Source organism: Colossoma macropomum, unplaced genomic scaffold (assembly GCF_904425465.1).
Source record: "Colossoma macropomum unplaced genomic scaffold, Colossoma_macropomum, whole genome shotgun sequence".
Classification (NCBI taxonomy): domain Eukaryota; kingdom Metazoa; phylum Chordata; class Actinopteri; order Characiformes; family Serrasalmidae; genus Colossoma; species Colossoma macropomum.
The window spans coordinates 26,149,537-26,173,922 of NW_023494791.1; the positions used below are offsets into that span (position 1 = coordinate 26,149,537).

Sequence of the window (24,386 nt, forward strand, 5' to 3'; positions counted from 1 at the left end):
CAGATGTTCTTCTGTTCATGTTGGCACCAGTGTAACTGATCTGATCCCATAGCATGGAGTTCATGTGCTTTCAGAATCATTTGTGATAATGTGTGTTGTTGTATTTGGAACAGCAGCGTGTGTGTAAAGCGGCTTGTTTGCGCAGGGTGATTGTGTAATGGTTGGAAGATGTTGTGAGATTCAAGTCATATCAAAAGCTTGTAACTCAGATTTGATCATTTTACAATATCTGCAATTGTCAGCTGCCTTTTTCGTGAACACTTCATGATGAATGGACCAATCAAATGTCCTAAGATACTAGACTTTATTCCTAGTTGGAATAGAATCTAGTACCGTAGTGCTTACATACGTACATTAAAGACACATTTTTTTCTTTCTCATGTAAAATGATCATCTCTTACATACAAGGTATTGTTATGACAGTAATGATTTATATCTGTAATTCTGTATGTTCATCTTGTTATGTATAATGACCTATACATGTTTACTAGCTCTGTACACTTATGTCCAAAGTTTTAAAATGAAGATTATGGTATAATCAGTCAATACTGATGCACTAATATATAGGAGTGTAACAATGCATCATGACATTGTGATATTGTCACACAAAATGATGACAGTGTACATGGTGGAGATGTGAAAATGCATAGTCAACAATGTACATTTTATTATGCCATCTAATGAGAGAGCAGGACATGTTTCTTAGGGGGCAAGTTAACACATTTGATTGACAAGCAGGCAAACACAAGACAGCGGTTTGAGAGAACATGAAAGATGAGAGATAAACCTTCTGAAACTGACATATGTAATAACAGGTAGAAAATATAGATCATATTTCTGTAAACATTTTTCTTTTGGAGAAGGCAGTGACCTCCAACTCCTTGACCCTGAACAATGTTAGCAACTACTGATGCATGAACACACATACACACACACACACAGAGAATGAGATGCCTCCTGGCTGTGCAGGCCATAGTCGTTTTTTGAAACATGATCCACCATTCAACAAGGTCCTCCCAAAACACAACTAAAGTACCATAAATAAATACTGGTGATATTTTTCTTAAGTGTTTAGCCCTACACTGGAACTGTACTGCTTTCTCTTTCTCTCTCCCTCTTTCTCTCTATCAATCCACCTATGTATCCTTTTGTTTTTTTCTTTCTTATTCTTATTCTTATTTATTTCTGATTCTAGTTTTCTGTTCTGTTCTATTCTGCTTTAGTAAATTTTAACACTGATATTTCTAAAACAGCACAGGCCTCAGTAGAATTAATGAAGATTAGCCTTCAGTTACTGTGATGATGTATTAGCCTGTATTGTGTTCCAAGACGCAGTGTGAGTTGTTTTAAAGGAATGTTTCACCAAAAAAAGTCAAATGCACAAAATCTTCCCTTGCCCGAAAGGAGTTGATCAATCAAGAGTCCCCAGTGTGTTTCTGTAATTTTGCAGTGAAGCTATGAGGCTGATGTAATGGAAGTCTACACAGAAAGACATTATGTTTAACTAGCCTACATAAACCCTATAATTCTAGTGCAAAACTAAAAAGCAAACTTTGGACACCAAACATGTCCTGGCTGATCGACTACATTTGGCATAAGAGGAAAATTGTGTAACTGATTTTACTGATGAAGCATTCCTTTACGGCCTATTCCGAACATACAGCAGTGATTCATTAGGCTGTGGCAAAATACGCCCTCCACTTCACATCAGTCCATTACCATTCGGCAAATGGGGTAATGAGCCTATCCCAGCTGAGTCACGCCTTCTCAGTTCTGCATTTCTGCAATGAGGTCCCGCTGCTGGCGCCATGACTCCCCCCACCTCACCTAACCCCCCTCCCCCCGCACTGCTACAGTTGGGACGAACGGCATGACAAGCAGCCGTGGACGCTACCAAATTTCTGGGGGGTGCAGAGTACTGACTCACTTTTAGTGTCTCCAGCGCTCAACGCTCATCTTCAACACAGTACGGTTCTCCGAACGCCTTCGGCCACAGCGCGGTCTGAGGTCCCGTCCTGGGACTCACTTCGACATCCGCGCCGCCCCTCTCTGCGCGGTTGGGTCAGTCCACCCACCACTTCCACATGTTAGCTTGAGTTGTTAGCCCTCCGGAGCTGCTGCAGTTCTCCACAGAGCCGATGCTGGAGGAAGACCCAAACGGAATTACTGCGTTCTTGTTGGATTAAATTCTCCGGTCGGAATCAGCTGACCTGTCATCGAAAGGGTGAGTTGAGCGCTCGTGCGTGTATTTCAGCGTTTATCATCTCCTCTTCGACTCTCCTCGGCTGCAGTCTGTGAGGTAGAGGGGGAGAGGGGGGCTGCCCTCAGCACTTCAGAGCCCCAACATTCAACGTGGCAGCGTGGAGACTCGCGCTAAACTCAGGTCTCCGGCTGTAGCAGTGAGAGCTCTGCAGCGTCGCTTTAACCCAGTCAGGCTGATGTCAGCGGTCCGCTGCGTTTGGAGACGGCGCTCCTCACCGCGGCTTCTCCAGGAGAACGTCATCAAACTAAATAGTTGAAGCCTGTTTTCTTTTCGTTTTTCTCAGCCGAAAGTTGGGTGGTTTCTTCAGGAATGCCTGAAGAAACCAGTCTGCCCGCTTTTGGAAAGGCGAGACGGAGCGGTCTGTTCTGAGGGGCTCTCAGCTCCGCAGAGCTGCGCACTTCTGTTTCCACTTTAAGACTTTAGGAGGACGAAAACACAGTTTATTAAAATCAGAAGGATAGTGGGACAAACCTTTCACTCGCTCTCGCAACACACGGTTATTTTTGCACACATTGGAAATACGCACATTCCCATACAGTTATCAGCATCGATATAACTGCTAAAGCCCTTTTCGCAGTGTAATATCAGGCACTCTGTGTTTCTGTAGAACAGATGTGTGTGTTAGTGTTCGTATGTGTTAGTGATTAGGAGTCAGTGCGTGGTGAAATGGGGACTATAGAGGTGTAAAGCAACAAACTATTAATCTTATAACGTTAACTTATGGGGCAGGGAATGTTAAATGGGTCATATTAAACTATGGGAATAGGAAATGTTCACCTGTAGGACTGGGTAATGTTAAACTAGTCTGTGGGACAGAAAACCTATTTAAGTGGGTAACGTTAATGTTAACTGGGCATTATTAAACTACATAAATAGACAAGGTCGGAGTCCCAGAATGAGTCATGTTAGGTGATGCTATAGGAGAACATTTAACTTCTCATTCTGGATTCCTAAGTTTCCTAATATAAAGTTCTCCCCTCCTCTCTTTCCCCCTCAATCCTTGTCTCTCTCTGTCTCTCTCCGTCTCTCCCTCTTTCCCTCTCTCTCTGTGTCTCTCCTTCTCTCTGTCACTCTCTCTCTGTCTCTCTGGGTCCAGGCTCTGTCTCTGTGGCCAAATGGCTCCAGGACTGAAGAATGTTCACTATTTCCTCTCTGTAATAGTAGCACACAGCTCACCACCACTCTCAACGAGCAGCTGCTCTGGACTGTTTAGAGGCCTATGGCTGCTCTTCTAAGATTTTATTCTTGTTTGTCACTTTAAAACCTCACTATTTACACTGCTAGACCTTTAAGAGTTAGCCTTTAAAGCTTTTTAAGACATCTTTTTTGGTTGTCTGTTAACTACTGAAACTACTATACTGAAATCAAGAGATCTGTTCACAGGAGGGCTCTTAATTTATTAGATGTAAACATTCAGGTTCTCATCACATCAACATCCTGGGTTCAGGATGGTGTATGTGTTTTTTTTTTTCCACGGAAGCAGTGGCTTTGTCCTTTGTTGAACTCTGAACTCTGGATTTATTTTTGTGGATTGAAAGTCTTGTTTTCTCAACATTCTCAACTCGGGATAATGTTGCAAATCCTGGATTAAACTTTACAGCCCAGGTTTAAACTGTGGTGTAAATATTCTGAATTAGTTCTTGGTGATAAGAGTAATCCTTAGTTGATGGACTTTGTGCTTATTTTGATTTCATGTACTAGTTGAGTTTCTTTTGCATTAAGTTCCCATTTAGCACCAGAACATCATGAGGGTCAGTGGCCCACTTTCTACCTTGAATCCTAATTATTCGCTTATTAATCAAGTCTTATTATACTGTAACCACTATGATTTGTAAATAATGCATCTTGAGATTGTGTCTTTGTATCAGTTATGCCAGTGCAGATGCACTATTTGTACATCAAAGTCAGCCCCAGTCAACACCTAACTCAAGCACTTCTCCTGCCTCTCAGCTCTAGTGCCATAGTTAAGTTGAGCAACAACGTAATTGTAGTCATTATTTTTCTTCTTTTGAATTTAGCTCAGAATACCAAATCATGAACCCAGTCTCAGGAACTGAACTGAAATGTAGGCTGAGGATATCGTTTTACGATATTGTGAAAGTCAGAATTGAAATGTGGACCATATACAGACCTTTATTGTTTATGGAATTAAGCTTAGTCCAGAGCTAAGAATTATTTTGCAGTAAAATACAACAACACTCAGGATTACTTTTAATCTGTACTCTGAATATAGCGGTTAGAGCCAGCCTTACCCTTAGTACATCATACTTTCATCAGTTCTGTAGTTTCCTCTCGTTCTCTGCTTCTCTCTAACTTTACTACATGTAAGTTTTTAGGAAACAGTGGAGGGGCAGCATGTCTTTTTTAGTTACATGTCACATGAACCATACATGCAATATGCCAGGAAAGAAGTAACATCACTTTTTTTGACAGTGCTTTGGCCTTCATGTTACAATATATAGTGCTCAGTTGACTACCTGAATATAATCTGTGTGTGTGTATGTGTGTGGTTTCTCATGTGGGTTTGGTCTCATTTTTTGCCTCAAGTAAAGCTAGAGTAGCAGATCAGTTCTACTTTGCGATTGGATCAGCAATGTTGGATTGCCCTCCAATGTATGTGTGTACTCTGATATGCACCTGTATAAGAGACTCCCCAGGAAACAGGTCAATTCCCGACCCTCCTCCTGCTTCCCTCTTTTTTTCCCCTTCCTTTCTTTTTTTCAGCCTCAGGATGTTTTTCTTTGCTGAGCTGTTCTTCTTTTGTGTGAGGAGCCTGCATGTGTGCATGTGTGTGTATGTGTGTGTGTATATGTGTGTGTGTGTGTGTGTGTGTATGTGTGTGTTTGATCATTATGTCTCACCTGACGAGGCAGCTTAGAGCCACTGGTGTTTAAAAGAAAACACATGCGGATTGGACCAATCAGCTGGCTTGTCTGGGGTGATGGGTGGATTTACCCCGACGTGGGCTGTGTTTAGCGCGAATGAAGCGTAGCAAAACTGCTTTGTGAAGGCTGTCGTTGAGAACATCAGACTCTGCTGCGGCATTGATGCTGGCTGGTTTCATTGCCTGCAGTTTTGATTAAAATGAATCCTAATGCAAAAACAGTCAATTTACGTGTTACACATGTAGCAAGTTGTGTAACACAAACTTTTAGAATGACACTTAATGAATCTTGATTGAAGAATGTTTAATGAGACTGATGCAAAGTGACATTTATTATCTACAATTCTGGCAAACATTAAGCAACCTGAATTGTATGCACATGCAAACTCTTCTCATTTGTTACAGCTTTATAACTTGTAACATCTTGTGAAGGCTCACTGTGGTCCCTGAGCTGACAGTGTCATTTTTTAATGCAACTGCTGGTGTGACACAGGATACATTTAGCAGTCTTAGAAGTGAAATAGTGCCAAACACATGCCTGTTAAAAGGAATCAACATGTTATTGCTACATTAGGTTGTTTAACCACTTAAACTGCTAGTTTATTACTATTTAGTAACTACTATGAATGATTTGGGAACTACTGTGATGTGTGTGAATGTGTAAGCTATGTAGTTTTGAGGAGAAAAAGGTATTGAAGGGTTTAAGGGCTTAAAGAAGCACATTTGGAGCCTGTATTTTAGGGATCAATTTTGTATTGTATAGAAGAATTAAGCAGTGTAAAACAGTAAGCTGTGTGCTGGCTTGTCCCTCCAGAACTAGAACTGGTTAATTCTGGTTGGATGATTTAGTGAATGGTGCATTAGGAGCTGTGGTTATCACAATCGTATGGACCGTTGCAACTCAGCTCGTTTGTTCGAGGTAACATATTGCCACCAAGCTCTGTTTTCTCCTTGCAGAAATATCCTAGCCTGGTGCCAGACGCTTGGCAGTGCACGTCTGTGTTTCAGTCTGGAACTGTTCAGAGTGCCTGGATACTTTTAGCAGTCTTAGCAGTAAATTCACCGCCATTGAATTAACTCTTACAGTGCTCACTGGGAACAATAATTAAAAACAGTAATAATTCAGTCTTGGTGGCCTCACAGTGTGATTGGTCAGGGGCACTGAGTGTTGTTAATAGATACAGAGATGTACTTTACTAATCCCAAGGGGAAATTTGGGAATTTTGCAACCATTGAAGAAAAACACAGAACAATAAATACACCTTATAAATGGCCACAACCACACACATCTACACATAGTGAAATTCTGTCTGTAGGTTTAAGACCGGTGGGGTTTAAGACTGTTGTTGTAGTTTGTTTTGTTTTGTTGCATTCATTATTACTAATTGTGATGGCATGTCTGAACCACAGGCCAAACAGGAAGCCTTAAAATTTTTCAACAAAAAAAGGAAGACCTGGGTGTTCCTGATGTCCAGTTAGCCTGCTGCGGTGATAAAGAAACAACTTGGAGATTTCAGGTTGGATAATGACTAGAAAGAAAGCAAAGAGCATACATTAATGACAGAGCTGGGGCTTTAACTGAAGATAACTGACTAGCAAAACTTGCTTCAAGAAAAAGGTGCTTTGAATTTATGATTCAAATGAGTCAAATACTTGCAAATGAGTAAAATGTTTTACATGAACACAATTATTACCAAAACAGGTTCATTTAAAGAAAGCAGTTGTGTTGACTAACGTTTTATTTGTGCACAACCATTTGACACAAATCCCGATTAATTTTTGCAGTGTAGCACAGAGAGAGTTTTAGTTAGATACTTTAAAGCACATGTGTAGTGTATAATACGACTGCTACAGGAGTCGTGTTCAAGCATGAAGGACTCTTCTTTGGCAGTAAAGCTATAGATATACACTGTAAAAATGTCTCATCAGTTCAATCTAAAGAAATTACTTGATGTAGTAACAAGTAATTGAACTAGTTTTATTCAACTCAGAAAATTAGTTTAGTTGAAAAAAGGTAGTTTATTTACTTGTTACCACATGAAGTATTTTTTTAGGTTAAACGCATGAGCCATTATTTACAGTGTAGTATTAAAAGTAGAAAAGAAAGGACCTGAATACTTTTCCAAGACACAATTAATACTTCTGTAAATATTTTTTTTTCTATTCGTAAAGATTTTTTTTTATGATGCTGACACAACATTGAAAGCAGCAACATAACATGTAACCCCTTACAATCTCAGAATTATGAAATCCTAAGGAATTATTATTTAGTAACTACAGGACTGCATGGCAAACTAGTAATTTCAAAAGAGTAATTCTTAGCTTATGGAAATATATAATAAACGTTTGGTGGGTCCTGGACAATTAAAGTGTTAATCATTAAATATATTTGGCATGCTCACCCAAATTAGCATTAAACTGTACATTATGAGTTTTACGTGCCTTGTGTGCGCTAACCCTATCGAACCGAGCATTTCTCCGGCGATCCATTCTCAGAATTTGCTGATGGTCCCTTTAACTTGTTTAAATCTGCCCCCAGAAAAGTTACAGTGAATGCGTGCCCGTGTTGGCCATGCCCATGTCCTGTGCTCATGCTGGCCATAGTGGAACAGGCCAACGTGTAGAATCTGCATCTTCTGTGCAGTGTTTCTGTCACCGTATAAAAGATACACAAGGCTTCCTTTATTGTTGGATTATTTTTGGTGATTGGTTTATTGTTGGTTATTTTTTTCTGAGTGAGCCTGCAAGGTCATTCAGAGCACAGTTTGGTTCAGTAAGCACTGATCTGTTTCACATAACTGATGTGTGACATATTTCTATATTTTCTTGTTTTAAAAGGTAGCGCGTGAGTTAAACAAAATAAAAATCGACTTGGCTTTGTTAGACCACATTCTTTATATCAAATAAATGCAGGAGCAGCACTCAGAAATCATGTTATTAAGATTTAGGATATTAAGCATAAATAACTACATTTTTGCGTCTGCCTTTCAGGGTTAATTTTGTGCTTTTATGTGCTTGTTTTGAGTTAAAATAGTCATAATCGCAACCCACAATCCCATAACCTGTATGCCGTTCTGTTTTCTGTGCTTATAATTATGTAGACAGAATGAGTTTCAAATACACCTGAAGTTCAGACCATGAGGACATTATTTATTAAACAGCAGCTTGAAAACATGTAGAGCTCAAAGCTGCTGCTTTCGTCTTTAATCACAGGGTGTTTAGGGGTGTAACATTTTAATACAGATAGGCTAAGATTTGTATTGTGAATGGCTAAAACAGTCTAGTTATATTTGTGTGGTGAAAAAGCTGCTAGGCTGTTTGGGAGGTGAATCACAGAGTGTGTAACTGTTGGCCTCTTTGCTTTATCAAAGCATGTTGGGACGTGTTGATGCAACGTGCATGTTATTTCCTTCTTTCCTCCTCCCTCTCAACCTACCTTGCCCTTCTTTCTCTTTCTCTCGCTCCCTTTCTCCTACCCAACACATGGATTCCAGATGTCTTAGTATATAGTCACGTGTTCCTACTCGGTTACTTTAATGTTAGAAGCAGAAGAGCAGTGAGAGCAGAGACAGAGATGCTGTAAGTAGCTCTCCCATGTTGGCACTGGTTTGCCTCTTTGTCACTTTGTGGTTTTGTCTAACTTTATTTAGCCTAGCCTATAATTAAAAACCTTAAAGCTGCAGGTGAATTTCCCATGTTATAAAAAATATCATCCTGCAATGAAACAGTACAGTTGACCAACATAGACCAAGAATCAATAAATGGCCAGTTGTGGATTTCTTAACTTGATTAAGTCTGAAACCCTTGATTATGTCTGAAATGTCTTATTGAATTTTGAAACCAGTCCACACAATGAGGAGATGTGACTTATCATTTGCTGAACAATGCTTAGTTACCATTCCAAGTTCATCATTAAAGTTGCATGTTTGTCTAAATGTACATTTCTGTAGCATCCAACTTGAAGCAGTCAGGGGTTTCCACTTGAGATTCCTTTGTGGCCCTCAACTCTGCCAGCGTGTATCAGTGTGCAGCTATAAGAAAACTACCGAGGAAGAGAGATTGCCATCGGGAAGGTTTGTCCACTGATGTGACAGACTGAAAGCACTGATGGGGCAGAGAGGGGGTTTTTGGGCTCCCACAATAATTAAGCACATGTAGAAAATTACAGGAAGTGAAGGTATAGACCCAGTTACTAAAGTTAACACACAATGGCAGACCCCTGTGGAATTGTGTAGGGGGCCTCTTTATATAGTAGGGTATAGCAGGCTTATGCCATGCTAAGAGACAGAGGTTCTAATATAGCTGTGTGAATGTGCACAGACGTGCTACTGTGAGTTTCATTTTTTAGACACATAGTCAAAACTCACCTCTTTTAGCTGCATCCTTGCTAGGCAGAAGGTGAAAGCAGCTCTGCTAAAATTATATTCTGTAATACGTTCCTGTTACCACTTCAGGCAACACTGCAGAGCTGTCCTGTGAAAAGGTTGTAGGTTGGGTGCCAGTAATCTAGGCCTGTCACAGTTATTACACAATCACCTGATCGCAATTATTTTAGCTGACTGCAGTTATTTTCCACTGTTGTTGGCTTTCACAGTCATATCGTTGCTGTCCAAAATAAATCTCCATTTTTTTTCTTTTTCTTTTTCTTGTTTCATTTCTTTTTAACACAACGGTGGTTCTTTATAGTGTGTGAGAATTTCATGATGGACCAATAGAAAATGCTCCAGAATTACTTGGAATCATATCTCTTTCCATTACCTTATGTTAAAAAGTTCTGTCAGAGTTTGGTCCATTACACTCTTATTGATTATCCACATTGCTGTCTGTATGCACCACCAGGTTTTATAAGTCTGATGAGAGACTAACTTTTGTTTATCAAGCTTCAGTTAGCTAATGACCAGTAGCAGTTTGCTTGCTATGCACACTTTGACAACAATGTGTGCCCTGGAACAAGATGTAGTCGCTGGTTGGAAAAAAATGTCATGGCATCCCTTCTTCAAAAGTCATTCATTTGAATTGGTAAGTTAGTGTCATGCAGGTCTGTTTTTGTTTTTGCCATTTTTTGCATCACCTGCATTGATAAATCATGCTAAAACAACGCTCTGTGATTGTTTAGTTAGCATGTCAGACAGATCATACAGAAACAGGAGTCTGGGAGTGAGATGAGCGGAGAGCACATCTCAAGGGTGTCGGGCAGAGGCAAAGCAGGTATAACTAGGAAAGCGAGGGGTTAATGAGGCTAATTGTAGGGTGGAAAGAAATCAAAGTGACCCTTAGGCCCATAGATTACTTCAATCAATCAATCAATCAATCAATCAATCAATCAATCAACCTTTATTTAAACTCTTTAAAAGTGTAGCTGAGCCGATACAGAAATCAGGGATTGAAAAAATTTCGTTGTGAAAACACATCAAATGCTAAAAAATTAAATAAAAATGAACAAATTAATCAAATTAATCTAATCAAAATAAACCATTAAAAGTGCAAAAATAAAAAAAATGTAATAAGTAACAGATCATATAGGGATAAAATAATAAAAACAGTTAATAAAATAAATAAAAGAGTAGAATGGGTATTGTATGGATAACCAGTCATCTTAAAGCAGAGTCTAAAGATTTGACGGTAGTTGCAGATGCATTTCTACATATCACATCACCACAATCCAGAATAGACAATAGCTTTGTTTTAACAGTCTTTTTGCTTGTGTGCGTTGGGAAACACATTTTGTAGTGATAAAGGAAGCCAAGTTTTACCTCAGTTTACATGTAAGCTCATTAATGTAGTATTTAAAATGCATTTGTCACCTTATCATATGCCAAGGCATTTTTATTCACTAACTCTTTCAATGTTAGATCCCTTCAGGATTGTGGTTTTAAAAGTGTTAAAATCAATGTTGGAGGCTCTCAAACATAAAAACCAGCATAAATTTAGTTTTCTCAACATTTAAGACTAGTTTATGATTGTAAAAAAACAATTGTAAGGCATTAAAAGAATACTGTAGTTTATCCACTGCGGCACCAATATAGTTAGCTGGGCAGTACAGATTGATGTCGTCAGCATGTAAATGTACTTTGCAATCGACGACTTGTGTGTTAGCTAGCTGATTATAAAGCTCATGCATGTAAACTGTAATTTTGTTTGGGCAAAATGGCTTCATTATTGGACACTCAGAAGAAGTAGGGGGCAAAATGACGGTATTTATCTTTATCGTGATAAATTATGTCACATTATATCACAGTATATATTGTGGATATTGAACCACTGACCAACTGCAGGTTTCATTAAAAGAAGAATAATAAGGCCTGTTTAATTGTTTTTTAAGAGTAGATACACAGGATCAGGACAATGACTCTTTGATAGTTGATCAAGCTGGTTTTAGACAGAAACAGTGACAAGTACATTCTATAAACAGAGATGTCGATGCAGGAAACACCTGTAATTTGCTTACAGAAAACTCAGCAGAAATATCAGAGATGGTCAGCCGCTCAAAGTGCATCCGGAAATTACCGTGGTGTTTTAGAGCGCTTGTTTACTAAAATAGCATTTCTTGAGTTCAGTCTTTCAGAAATACTACAAGTTGGGTCTCATTAATCACCACTTTTCATGATTAGCTAATTACAAAAGAAAATATTGTGATAATTATATTTTAACATATGAATTATTTATTTTATGAATAATTGTGCAGCTCTACTGTTTGAATGCACTAAAAAATGATTTATGATGTAATTGTGTCAAATGGTTGCACCTATATCAACACAACTGCTTTCTTTTAAGTTTACTTGTTTTAATAGTAACTGTGTTCATGTAATACATTTTCTTCATTTGCAACCATTAGACACATTTGAATCATTCAAAGCATCTTTTTTTCAGTGTAGTGTGTTTCATCAAAAATCACTGGAAGGAGACACTGCTGTAAATACATACATGATACGTCGGCCAGCAAGACCAAAAGCACAAAAATGTGTTGCATTAATTAAACTTGCCTGGCTCGTTAGCTGGCTGACATGTCATAGTTATGCTGATTTTACAGGTAGGCTCTACAGCTCATTCCCATTGCGATACAGTGATATTAGTTATCTTCTCAAATAAAAGTTACGTTACATTTACTTTTGAACGTTTATACATGTGTTACATATAATGGCTCCATCCCCTTTGAGTGTATTCTGGAAACATTTCCGTTGTGTTGTGACTGACTTGCAGCCTCTCTGATGTTTTCTTTATTTGAGAAGCATTTGTTTGCTCCTGTATTGCAGCACATATGTTGTTATTCTGATGAAAGTGTTTTCTTAGTTTGCAGCTCGTATTTTATTGTGCAGTGCATTGGGTCTTGTTGGCCACTGCACAGGTTTAAACCTAGATTTATGCCATTGGAAACTGAATGTGAATCATAGTTATTAAAATATGTTAGAGTGGCTATCTCAGCTTCTGACCACATCCATCATCATGCATATGCAGACGAAGCGATCAAATTTGGCTGTTAAAAATGTACACAATCGTTGCATTCGGTAAACATTTTCTTGAGATTTGCTGAAGAGCGTTTGACATCTGTGTACGCAGTGTGATGCAGTGCCTCCAGGATCAGTGACAACTGGTGATGTTTTGATTTTGTATGTCGATCCAGGCGAGCGTGTTCTCTTGGAAGATATAACGTGTGTGTCTGTGTGCAAGTGTGGTGTGTCCAGAATCAAAGGCGTCCATTGTTGGAATGAGAAGCAGATGTTAGACTGGAATTCTCCTGACTACAGCAGTTCTTCTCTCTTGCGCACACTTTCTCTCACTCAGTCTCTCACAAATCCACACTGGTCTTTTTTCTCCACTCCTCCCTCGCCATCTTATATTCTCCCATTTTATAAAGTGTTGTGTTTCTGTTATTATTTGTTATTTCCTTCCTCTGTGTCTCTCTCGAACTGCAGCATCTTATCGTTGGGCTGCTAATGTAATTCTGCTGATACACTAACATGCACTGCAGTCACATAGATGTTCATGTCAGACTACAGCACACATGATTTTACATGAACTTGGTTAAATATGTCTGTGTGATTTGCTTGTACACATAAATGAAAAGCAGTAGAGAGAGATGTGTGTGTGTGTGTATGTGTGTGTGTTCTGCCACGTTGTCAGCACGGCTGAATGGTAGGAAGTGACTCAGGCTCACTTGGTTTTAGAACGGCTGCCTCTCTCTCTCTCTCTCTCTCTCTCTCTCTCTCTCTCTCTCTCTTTCTTTTCTTTTTTTTACTTGTTACAATTACTAAGTTGTAACTTTTAAGTTCAGTATTATTACAGAGGTGATGGGTGTGGATATAACTGAAATAGGGTTGAAATTAAATGAAATTTGAAAATCAGAGAAAAGGAGTGGGCTGTAGTTAACCTAAATTAGTATATTCAGCAGCTGCAATCCTTCTCTCCAAACAAGAACACAGTCAGTTGACTCTATAGCTGTGTCTGTGTGACCATAGCACAATTTTCAAATATCCACTTAACCCACTGAGTACTGGGTCCAAGAAAAAAAAGACAGTGAAAACACATTTTAATTATATATATATATATTTTTTTTTTTGGGCTGACAGCGATTATCTATCTATCTATCTATATATATGTATATATATATATATATATATATATATATTGTATGATATATATATTGTATCACATAATGTGTCAGCCCAAAACCGTGTATATCTTTTGAAAATGCCTGTTATCCTTAATAATGGGTCAGATTTTCATGCTAAATGGAAATGTTCCTAAAATACACAGCCTGGACACACATCTTCAGTATTATCAACTGAATGCCAACAGAACTTAGAGGACATGGGAACATAATATGGAAACAGACTAGTCACTCCAGTTAATTCTTATGTAAGTCAATATGTGTTTGTCCAAGTAATTTTGGAGCATTTCTATTGGTCTATTCATCATGAAATGACTGCTACTGTGTTCAAATGATGTTGAACAATAAAGATTGACAAAAACAGAGATATGTTTTGTTTTTGTTTTTTTGGATAGTGATGATATCCTATCATCTTTCTTTGAATAAATATGAAGGTAGAAAGAAAGAGACTAACCTGTGTAAGAGGTAATGACATTAGGAACTTTTTCTTTATATAAGCTCAAATAACCGACTGTTATGTGTATGTGGGTGTGTGTGGATGGGGAACAAGTCAGTGAGATTTGTGTCTGTGCAGGCAGATGTTCAGATTGTCACCAGCAAGCGAAACATTCTTTGATGATGAGATCAGAGCAGCGGGACGGGTGTGTGTGTGTGTGTGTGTAGAAATGTTTGCGCCACTAGTCTGTTAGAATGCATTTGAAAATGGAAATCTCTCTTGGTTTATTTAACTGTTTTCTCTCTCTCTCTCTCTCTCTCTTTTTCTCTCTACAGGGAGTTGACCAGTTGTGACACTGGCGTGAGTGTGTGTGTGTGTGCACGTGTGTGTGCTGGTACTAGTAGAGCTGTTTGTGTATATGAGTTTACTGGTACCAATACAGGAGTGAGAGAGAGAGAGTGAGTGGGCGTCTCTTGGGGCGGAGCTCCGAAGAGGGGCGGAGTTTCCAGGCAGAAGTTGGTCAAAAATGAACAAATTGACGTTCCACAACAACAAGACCATGCAGGACCGCCGTTGTGTGTGTGTGTTTCTCCCTAATGATGACACACTTAACGTCATTGTCACTGTGAGTTTACCCGCCACAATTCCAAAGCACACACTCTTACACACGTGATGACTAAACACATCCTGACATGTTTCTGCCGGCACATTCGGGATTTCCCTTAGAACATTTTCCAGCATTGCCTGCTGGAGGGCAGAGCATGGACCAGCGGAATTGTGTAATATATTTCAGTTAGTGTAAATGTTTAACATGATTGTAAAGGTCAGTATTACTACAAAGCATAAGAGAAGGACTAAAAAATCTTTTATCCTTCATTCTACAGTAGTAGCCAATAGACAACTTGCAGATAATTTTCTAAAAGATGTAAGGTTGTTAATGTAGAGAAACCATTTAATTTAATCGTTGCTTGATTGAGAACCTCAGATTGGTCTCATTTTCACTTATTTCATGAAATTATACTGAAGTTATTAAGTTTTGAGAGATGGGCTAACATTATGGACTTTTAAATTTTTATGTCCATAACCAATTTTCTATGTCAAGTAAGGACTGTATTTCTCATGGAAGCCATCCAGGATCTCAGTAAAACACCCTATTCACGTTATGAACACTTCATGAATGGCTCAAATGCTTTTCACTAACATGGGTTGGTTGCAGTTGGTGAAAGTCACAGTATACTGGTTATAGTATAGGTTACAGTTGTTAATTGTTCTTGCACATGAACCATCCATTATTTTATTTTGCTGCTCACCCCTACTAGTGAATTCTAATGAAGGGGATAACTGTCTATGAATCGTTGAATAAAACTTCACAACCAATTCCAAATGAAAACATCCAGCTACTAAATATATTCAAAATTATTGGTCTGCTTTTGCCTTTCTCAGAACACCAAGTATATTGTTTTAAGAATTATAACAGGGTGGAATTAGGAGATCATGTCTACGTCCAAACCACCAGTGTAGCTTATTCACAGGTATCATTAGTTTGTGGAAAGCATGGTCAGTGTCTGGACGCCCCTGCTGCAAGCTGTGTAGTTTGCATATGGGTCAACACTATTATTAGCAGATGCTAATGATTATTATAAACTGATGTTGATAACAGGGTAAGATGTTTTCCATAATTGATTACTGGATGCTGTTCCTCTCTCTCAGGTGAAGACTTTGTGTCAGGAACTGTTGGTGCAGGTGTGTGATCTGCTCCGTCTGAAGGACTGTCACCTGTTTGGCCTCACTGTTGTTCAGAGTAAGACATGCTATGTGCATGCAAGTTTCTGTACAAGTCTTGTGTTCTGTGTTGTTGTTTTTATGTGTATGTGTGGATTTTAACTTAGGCTATCTTGTGTTCTTGTCTCAGACAATGAGCATATCTATATGGAGCTGGGACAGAAGCTGTCAAAATACTGTCCAAAGGAGTGGAAACGAGAGGCGAGCAGGGTAACACACACAGTCCAGTGCATGCAGATTTGTATGTCATATATAAAATTGAGTGTTAGCCAGATAGCTAACTGCTGAAAAGCCAAATATTTCATTGCAGCTGTATAACGGTAGTAACTGTGTCTAAAACATCATCAAAACAGAGAGAATGGATTACTCAAATGACAGGAGTGACTTGTCAGATGTAAGGTAGGGATGGGTGATATGGCACTTTGGATATGGATTTTCATGATACATATTAAGATATTTTGAGTCACAGACACAATTCACTAGTAACGCCACATTTAAAACCATTGTTTTGTATTTAACATTTGACACACTGTTCTGTGTCAATTAAGCAGGACTAATTATGTTCTCTTTTTAATAAAACATGCTGTGCTCTTTTAGTACTGATGATACCTACGATATGCTGAGAAAAGCATATTGTGAATCATGATAATAAAAATGTATTGCAATAAAAATATTTACATAATAAATTTATTATTTATATATTGCCCACCTCTAATGTGAAATAAAATTAGCTAAAAGCTAAAGTTAGCTACCAGGCTGTATAGATACTTTACCTCAGTTTGGCTCCTTTTTCTCTGGCATCCATTTTGTGGTAAATAAAGATATTTTCTTGACCTTTTTGTTCAACAACAGAAATAAGAGTTACACTACTGTTAGCTTGGCTGTAGTTATTAGCATAAAGATCACTGGCTAGCATTCAGGATTAGTTGATCCCACAGGGATTCCCAATGAGTTATTATGTATTTGCATAATGTATGCTGGGTATTGTAGTAAGAGAACATTGCTGAATAAAAATATGAAAACAGTATAAAATTGTAATAAAATGGTGAATTCTCTGAAACCGCTGAGACCGCTACAGAATACAGCATAACATGACAAATAACATATTAAAATCTGGTTTAATGCCATATGTCATTAAAATAAAGATATGTAACAATATATAAACAATGATGACCTATAAGTCTGAATCCTGATTAATTTAATTTTTGCAATCTATTAAAGGGAATTGATCAGTTTGGACCTCCGATGATCGTACACTTCAGAGCTCAGTACTATGTGGAGAATGGCAGGCTTATCAGGTAAGAGAACATGTAACACAGATGCACATAAATACACACAGTGGTAACAATGTTTTTGATAGTCTTTTATATTCTCTGATTTTGTCACTTCCAGTTTGGATATAAAAATATTTTAAAATAATGGCAGTAATATGATTGTTTACTAAATCCTAAGTAAAACCTTTTATTTTGGCATTAATTGTGTTTTTGTTTGTAAAACTACTATTTTTCATTAGAATAAATGCAAACATAAATACAGTAACTAGAATTTCTTTTTTGTAGTAGCAGTTGAAATCGTGTGAGCTAGTTTGAAAAACAAATTTTGGTTCCTGATGTGTCCTGGACACTCTTAGCCATTATATGGATTTTTTAAATTCCATCATTAGTATACTTTATCATAATGAAGTATTGATTAGCCAAACCATATGTCCTTTACAGCTTCTTTCTCTCTCTTACACAGTGATCGTACAGCGAGGTATTACTACTATTGGCATTTGCGGAAGCAGGTGTTGCATTCCCAGTGTGTGCAGCGAGAGGAGGCTTATTTCCTGCTAGCTGCGTTTGCTCTGCAGGTCGACCTGGGAAATTTCAAACGGAACAAGCACTTTGGGTCCTACTTTCAACCGGAGGCCTACTTCCCTTCCTGGGTGAGCACTGTACTATATTCCTTATACCTTTTAATCTTCTGTTACAAGATGCTTCACTTGTCCTGTGATACGTTTTAGACATCTGGTGGTAACTTCATAGATCTTCTTTCCATGGGCAGTTTACTGGTGTGCTCTGTCTCTTCAGTGCATTTGTAATCTTATATCTTATACACAGACACTCAAATATATAACACTACAATATAGGCCTATGGTTCCCAGCTGTGTCCAGGAGTATTCAGTTCTGATATTGTAGGGCCAGAGTCCAGCGCAGTTTGATGATTTGGCTGCTCAAGCACATTTGATTAAACTCATTACTTAATTACCAGGATTAGTGGATATGCTGGCTCCAGTTTTCAGACTATAACACACCCAATGCGAAGACAATAAGCAACATGACTATAAAGTTAACTATTCAGACATTATTTTTTTTACTTTCTGCCTCAAAATTATACACACTGGACACAATGCGATTTTTAAAAAAGTTTAGCCATGCCATTCGCACTGTGGAAAGAAAAGAACAACAGGCAGAGTGTCTTCAAGCGAGAGAGATATCCTTCGCTCCTCACAAAACAGGCAAACAGAAACACTGGGCAGGCTACCTTTCATTTTGGAAAAGCCAAAGGAGAACGGACAATTTCACCCCTTCATTCAGGAGCTGAAATAGCATTTTTGAACATAGCTTGGATGTCTGTCGCCCAGTTTGAGCTACTTTTTGAGATGCAGCAATGGGACAAACTAACCCCTTTGACGTTTGTCAAAAGATGCTGGTTGCTGGCATGGAACACAGCCAGTCATCTTGGTCATTGCCATGCAAGTACCAGAGACAACAGTGATTGGTCCATGTCACCCACAAAGTTCGGAAAAATTATACAGAGGGTGAATAAAACGTTGCATTTTCTCCTTGCAACAAATTGTGTTCGAAATGTACAATATATCGTCATATATGTATGTGTTGGAATAAAATTATTAATGTCCAGATAAATTGTGTTCAATATTTGAAGGCCAATAGAGAAGAGAAACTGATGAGCCCTGATGTAGACGATATAACACTCCATATAAAAATGGAGTATTCAGTAGGGCTTGGGTTACAAAATCATTTATAAAATATGGACCACTTGAAAAAAAAAAGATATGAAAACACATGATCTAGCCCCAATGTACCCTAATAGACAACACTGAATCCTCACATGTCCTATAGTACAATACTGTATCTTTCTGTATCACACTGTGCTCTTATAAATGAACACATATATTGTTTAATGTGCATTAAATGAGTGTGACACACTATGGATTCGTAGTCTGTCCTCGACCACTCCTTTAAACTAGTTACTTTTCAGCTCATTCTCACTGCTTCAGTTTCCCTCAGGCACTTAAAAGATGTGAGTGGAATGCAGTGGAGGTCCGTTGCTGCACATCATTCAGTGCAGTTTTAATTGCTCTGCTCTAAATTTCACTGTGGTCCTATTCCCAAAAAATAGTGTACATTTTTATCCTTTATTATTTTGTAGCATCTTCAAAACATTTTCTTTTCTTTAACATTTCACTCTGGTTTCTCAGGTTACCTCGGGTTTCCTCTTATTTTGTATCTTCTAAATGCAGGTGGTTGATAACAGCAAAAGAGCTGTGTGCTAAGGGAGAGCACTTATAAAGCAGCTCATCACTCCAACTTTGTTGTCCTTGTAGACTGAAATGTTGCAAACTGAGACTGTCTTTTGCATTTGACCCCTCTCTCTCTCTCTTTCGCTCTTCCTCTCTTTCTCCCACTATCTTTCCAGGTGATCACTAAGAGAGGGCGAGAATATATTCTGCGTCACATTCCCAATATGCATAAGGAACAGTTTGCTCTGACTGCTTCAGAAGCTCAGCTGAAGTACATCAAAGAAGCAGCACTCCTGGATGACGTCACTGTCCACTACTACCGCCTCTACAAGGTCAGAGGGGAAGTCTGTGTGTGTATTTATGTTTGTGAGTGAGAGAGAGTTTTGAGAATAACTTGCTGAATATTTCCCCTTTAGGATAAGAAAGAAGTGGAGGCGTCTCTCACTTTGGGACTTACCCTGCGTGGGATTCAGATCTTTCAGGTGAGTCTGTGTTGTAGTCAGTATGCATTTTTTTCCATATTTAAATGTGTTTCTGCACTAGGTAAAATCCAGTGTTTCTACTTTAGAAACTTGAGAAAATATCAGCGAGTTGACAGACAGATTATATTTTTGTTGTTGTGGTTTAGAATGTGGGCGCTGTGAGGCAACTCCTGTATGACTTCCCCTGGACCAATGTGGGCAAACTCGTATTTGTGGTCAGTACTACATACAGCTAGACTTGGAATGATTTTGCCTTCATACACAATTAAAAAGAATATTGAAATTTCATAATCATTTTAACAGAGTAACCACTGCACACAATGCTATGTTATTATACTACTTTATAATTCTTTATAATAATACTTTATAAATACTTTATAACTTTATAATAATAAATACTAATTATATAAACCTCTGTTCATGCTCTCTCTCTCTCTTTCTCCCTCTCTCTCGCTCTCTCAGGGGAAGAGGTTTGAGATCCTGCCCGATGGCTTGCCCTCTGCCAGAAAGCTCATCTACTACACGGGCTGTCCTATGCGTTCCCGCCACCTCCTACAGTTGCTTAGCAACAGCCACCGCCTGTACATGAACCTTCAGCCTGTACTTAAGCAGGTCCGGCGTTTAGAGGAGAATGAAGGTAACACAACATGTCCACATGTTCACCATGTTAACATGTTTTGCAGAAAGCATTGCAAAATGCCATGGCGTTCTAAAGTGGTGATCAAAGACAGATAACTTAACAAGAACTTACTATAAATGCAAAATTACAGTGTGGTATCTATTAATTAACTTGTTTTTCCAAAAAACAAAAATTCCAAATTCCTTCCAGTATGTAGTTTCTAAGATTTCCATTAAGTTATTATTAAATAACATTTATTGACATTACAAGTGATTTCAAACCTTTAAACATTAGAGTATGTCTGTGTGTTTGCAGAGAAGAAGCAGTATCGAGAGTCGTATATCAGTGATGCTCTGGAGCTGGACATGGAGCAGCTTGAGCAGCGTTCTCGTGCGAGCGGCAGCAGTGTGGGGAGCGTCTCGCGCCAGAAACGCTTCTCACGACACTCCACAACCAGCCACAGCAGCTCCCACACATCAGGCATTGACACAGACAGCTTCCGTACCCCAGCACACACATCCCACCGGCCGTTACGCACACACTCTTCCTCCAACACTAGCCATGCCAGCACACACACATCCGGCATTGAGAGCAGTGGCAAAGAGCGAGGCCTGGATGATGATGGTATGCATCTTACACCCACCCTTAAAGTTTGTTCATTAGCTTATTTAAAAAAAATTATAAAATGGAGTTTCTGGAATTGAAGTGTGCAAATTTGAGAGTGGGAACCCTCTAGTAATGGGTGCATGTTGTGAGAGATACGTTATATTACTGTTCATATCACAGCCCTCAAGATCTGAGTCTGTTTATACAGACTGCGACTTGTCTTTTAGTCTTAAAAATAAAAATTTAATATTGAAAGAAATAAAAATAATATAAAATATTATAAATAGAATATAAATATATTATAAAAGAATATAAAATATCCAAATAATGTAAAGGTTCTAGTAAGAACCTTTAAACTGATATAGAGACTTTACATTACATGACATTATGTGAAGGTTCGATAAACCCTTAAGAAGGTTTTTCATCATGCATCGTATAAAGAACCCTTTATGGCACCTTTTTAAAAGAGTGTAGGGTAGACATTAGCACGGTTTTAGGAAAAACCTTTATTTTATCTTTCTAAAATAATCTTTACATTATGAGAAAGTTGTTTAAACTAAAGGATCTTCACACTTACACATCACACTCACACAACCATTTACAAAAATGGTTCTTTAAAGAATCATCCACTGAAACATTCCTTGGTGAACCAAAAATCGTTCTTCTACGGCATCTCTCCAAAGATCCCATTTTGTTATCTTTATTTTCAGACTGCTGCCTAGGGGTCAGGTCAAATAGTTAGAATAACTGTTCAGTTAACTACCAGTCGTTACAAAAACCCTGAACTGAGTTTAGATACCACCGATGTAATCAGATAGGAAAGACCACAACTGTGTAGTCTGCATGAGTTAAATCTTGTGCAGTTATTGATACATGTGTTCAGAGTTATATTTTGTGTTTCTGCAGAGATTGAGATGTTGGTTGATGACCCTAAAGACTACGAGGAGCTGCATGAGTTAGCGCTGGACCTCAGTCAAGACCTCTGCATTCATATCACTGAGGACATGCTATCATCTGCACAAAACAATGGATACTCGGGTATGAACACACACACACACACACACACACAGATTGCTTCACTTTCCAAAACACAGTGTAATGTTCTGATCATTTAAGATTGATAATCTTGATGACAGCAGTGTGTAATGATCTTTTGTAAACTGAACATATGAATTAATGATGATGGTGTGCACACAGGTTTAGTTGTGAAGGAAGTGAGCTCATCAACATCTAGTTCTTCTGAGACTGTGGTGAAGATGAGAGGCCAAAGCATTGAATCCCTTCCTCAGGTAACACTCACTCTCACACTCACTTCTTTATTGTTCCATGACTATAATCTACAACAGTTACCGTTCAATGTTTTCGCAGTGGGTAGGAAATGTGTCGACTACGCCATCTGCTGGTTGAATTCAAAACATTTTGAATCACCAGTTATTTTGCCATAGGGAAAATATTGTTAACAAATTAAAAAATGGAACTTGGGTGAAACCATCATTTTGCTACCATACATGCACATTAGCTACAAATGCAATATAACTGCAGAATATTTAGTGAACTATATAACTATAAAGATTAATGAAATAGGTAATGCGTTCATTACATATGTAAAATTTTATTACTTAGAAACATAACAATTCCCTAGAATGTAGATAGGGATCCATTTCACAGCTGTACTTTCTGTTGTTAGTTGTCATTGTGTTCAAGTGGATGTTTAAGCAGTTATAAATCACTTGAGACTCATATCACTTACTAGATTCTGTTTTTACTGGACTCTGAATGGATGAATGTATGTTTTGTAGACGGTGTCAGGCAGGAAGTCTCAGAGCTCAACAGATCGGCACAGCCAGTCTCTGGATGATGTTCGTCTGTACCAGAGGAATTGCCAGGAGTGGGCGGAGCTCTGTCAGGATACTGCCCATAGTTACACGTTTGGCTGTGCTGAAGACCTTGGCGATGGTGTCGGCTGTGTCTACCAGGGACTTGCGGAACAGTGTGCTGGTATCCGTGACAACCAGCACCCTTTCCCCATCAAAAGAACCAACAAGTACTTCTCCCTGGACCTGACTACAGAGGAGGTGCCTGAGTTTGTAGTGTGAGGGTGATAAAAACAAAACAAAAGGACAGAGGACTTTTAGTGTGTGTGAGAGAGTGTGAGGAGAATAATGTGATGGAGCTGCTGATTTCAGCCTTTGGAAGTGAAAGGGAAACTGCGCCAGTCTGTCTCACCAGTCAGCTGCTTTAGGCAAGAGTGAACTCTTATCTAGGAGAGTGTGTGTGTGTGTGTGTATGCTGGTCTGTCTGTCTTTGCATGCTAATCAGAATGGGATATTCCATTTCATGTTTATTACATTAATCAGTGCTATTGGACCTTAAGGCACACCCACACTGACACTAACATCTCTGTACTATAAGTGCAGAGTGAGTTGAGGAATCTGCCACTATGAGATTAGAAGGACAATATAAGAGTCTTTAAGACTCAGGTGTCAGGTTATTTTAGTGTCTATGTGTGTGTGCCACAGTGTTTCAGTGGAAGTGTTACTGACAGACTCGATCATACCATATGAGCTATGAACCAAAGACAGGCAGCACTCAGTGTTCAATAAGAAAAGGAGTATACAGCCATATTGTAAAAATCTTTGAGGACAGGAAAAGTGTGTGCGTGTGTGTACTAACGTGTATTATGATGTGGTGCTGGCCACGCTGTCTGAACCACCTGTGCCTTTCTTACACTATGCAAATTCTGAGACCCATAAACTGTTCTCTCAGCTCCTCAGTCTTGCACCAAATACATTTACCCCAACACCAAGCAGACAGGCAGAGATCACTCAAAACTGCTACAGACAGTTTTGAATGAGGATCGTGGTGGAAGTTCCTTCTCTGATGTTCTCTAAGCTGAACTATGATAAATGGAAAGACCAGTGCAAGAAAAAAGATGCAAAAATATCTAAATTCAGATTTTTTTAGGTCTTCCACACACTGACAACTGGTGCTTTGAGTTTACATGATTCAAACATGTCAGTTGGCACATATCACAAGTCAAGTGTGCTTCTTTGTGTGGTTGTGTTATTCACATGCAGCTAACTGACAAATTTGAATCAAAGCACCATTTTTTCAGTGTTGTTAGTTAAGCCACCTGTCTGCTCTGTGGTGAGACACACACACACATATATATATATATATATA

The 24,386-nt window shown here is 38.6% G+C and overlaps 1 protein-coding gene across 1 annotated transcript; it reads left to right on the forward strand.

Annotated features, from left to right (window-relative positions):
• Positions 1 to 1,861: 1,861 nt before the first annotated feature.
• On the forward strand, positions 1,862 to 24,386 carry frmd6 (FERM domain containing 6). The gene is made up of 14 exons (XM_036574620.1): positions 1,862 to 2,224; positions 14,527 to 14,816; positions 15,902 to 15,992; positions 16,104 to 16,183; positions 17,195 to 17,271; positions 17,711 to 17,897; positions 19,673 to 19,828; positions 19,913 to 19,978; positions 20,125 to 20,193; positions 20,441 to 20,615; positions 20,913 to 21,221; positions 22,110 to 22,241; positions 22,401 to 22,492; positions 23,003 to 24,386. Exons 2-14 carry the CDS (start codon positions 14,718 to 14,720, stop codon positions 23,297 to 23,299), a joined length of 1,830 nt encoding a protein of 609 aa, XP_036430513.1. The 5' UTR covers positions 1,862 to 2,224; positions 14,527 to 14,717; the 3' UTR covers positions 23,300 to 24,386.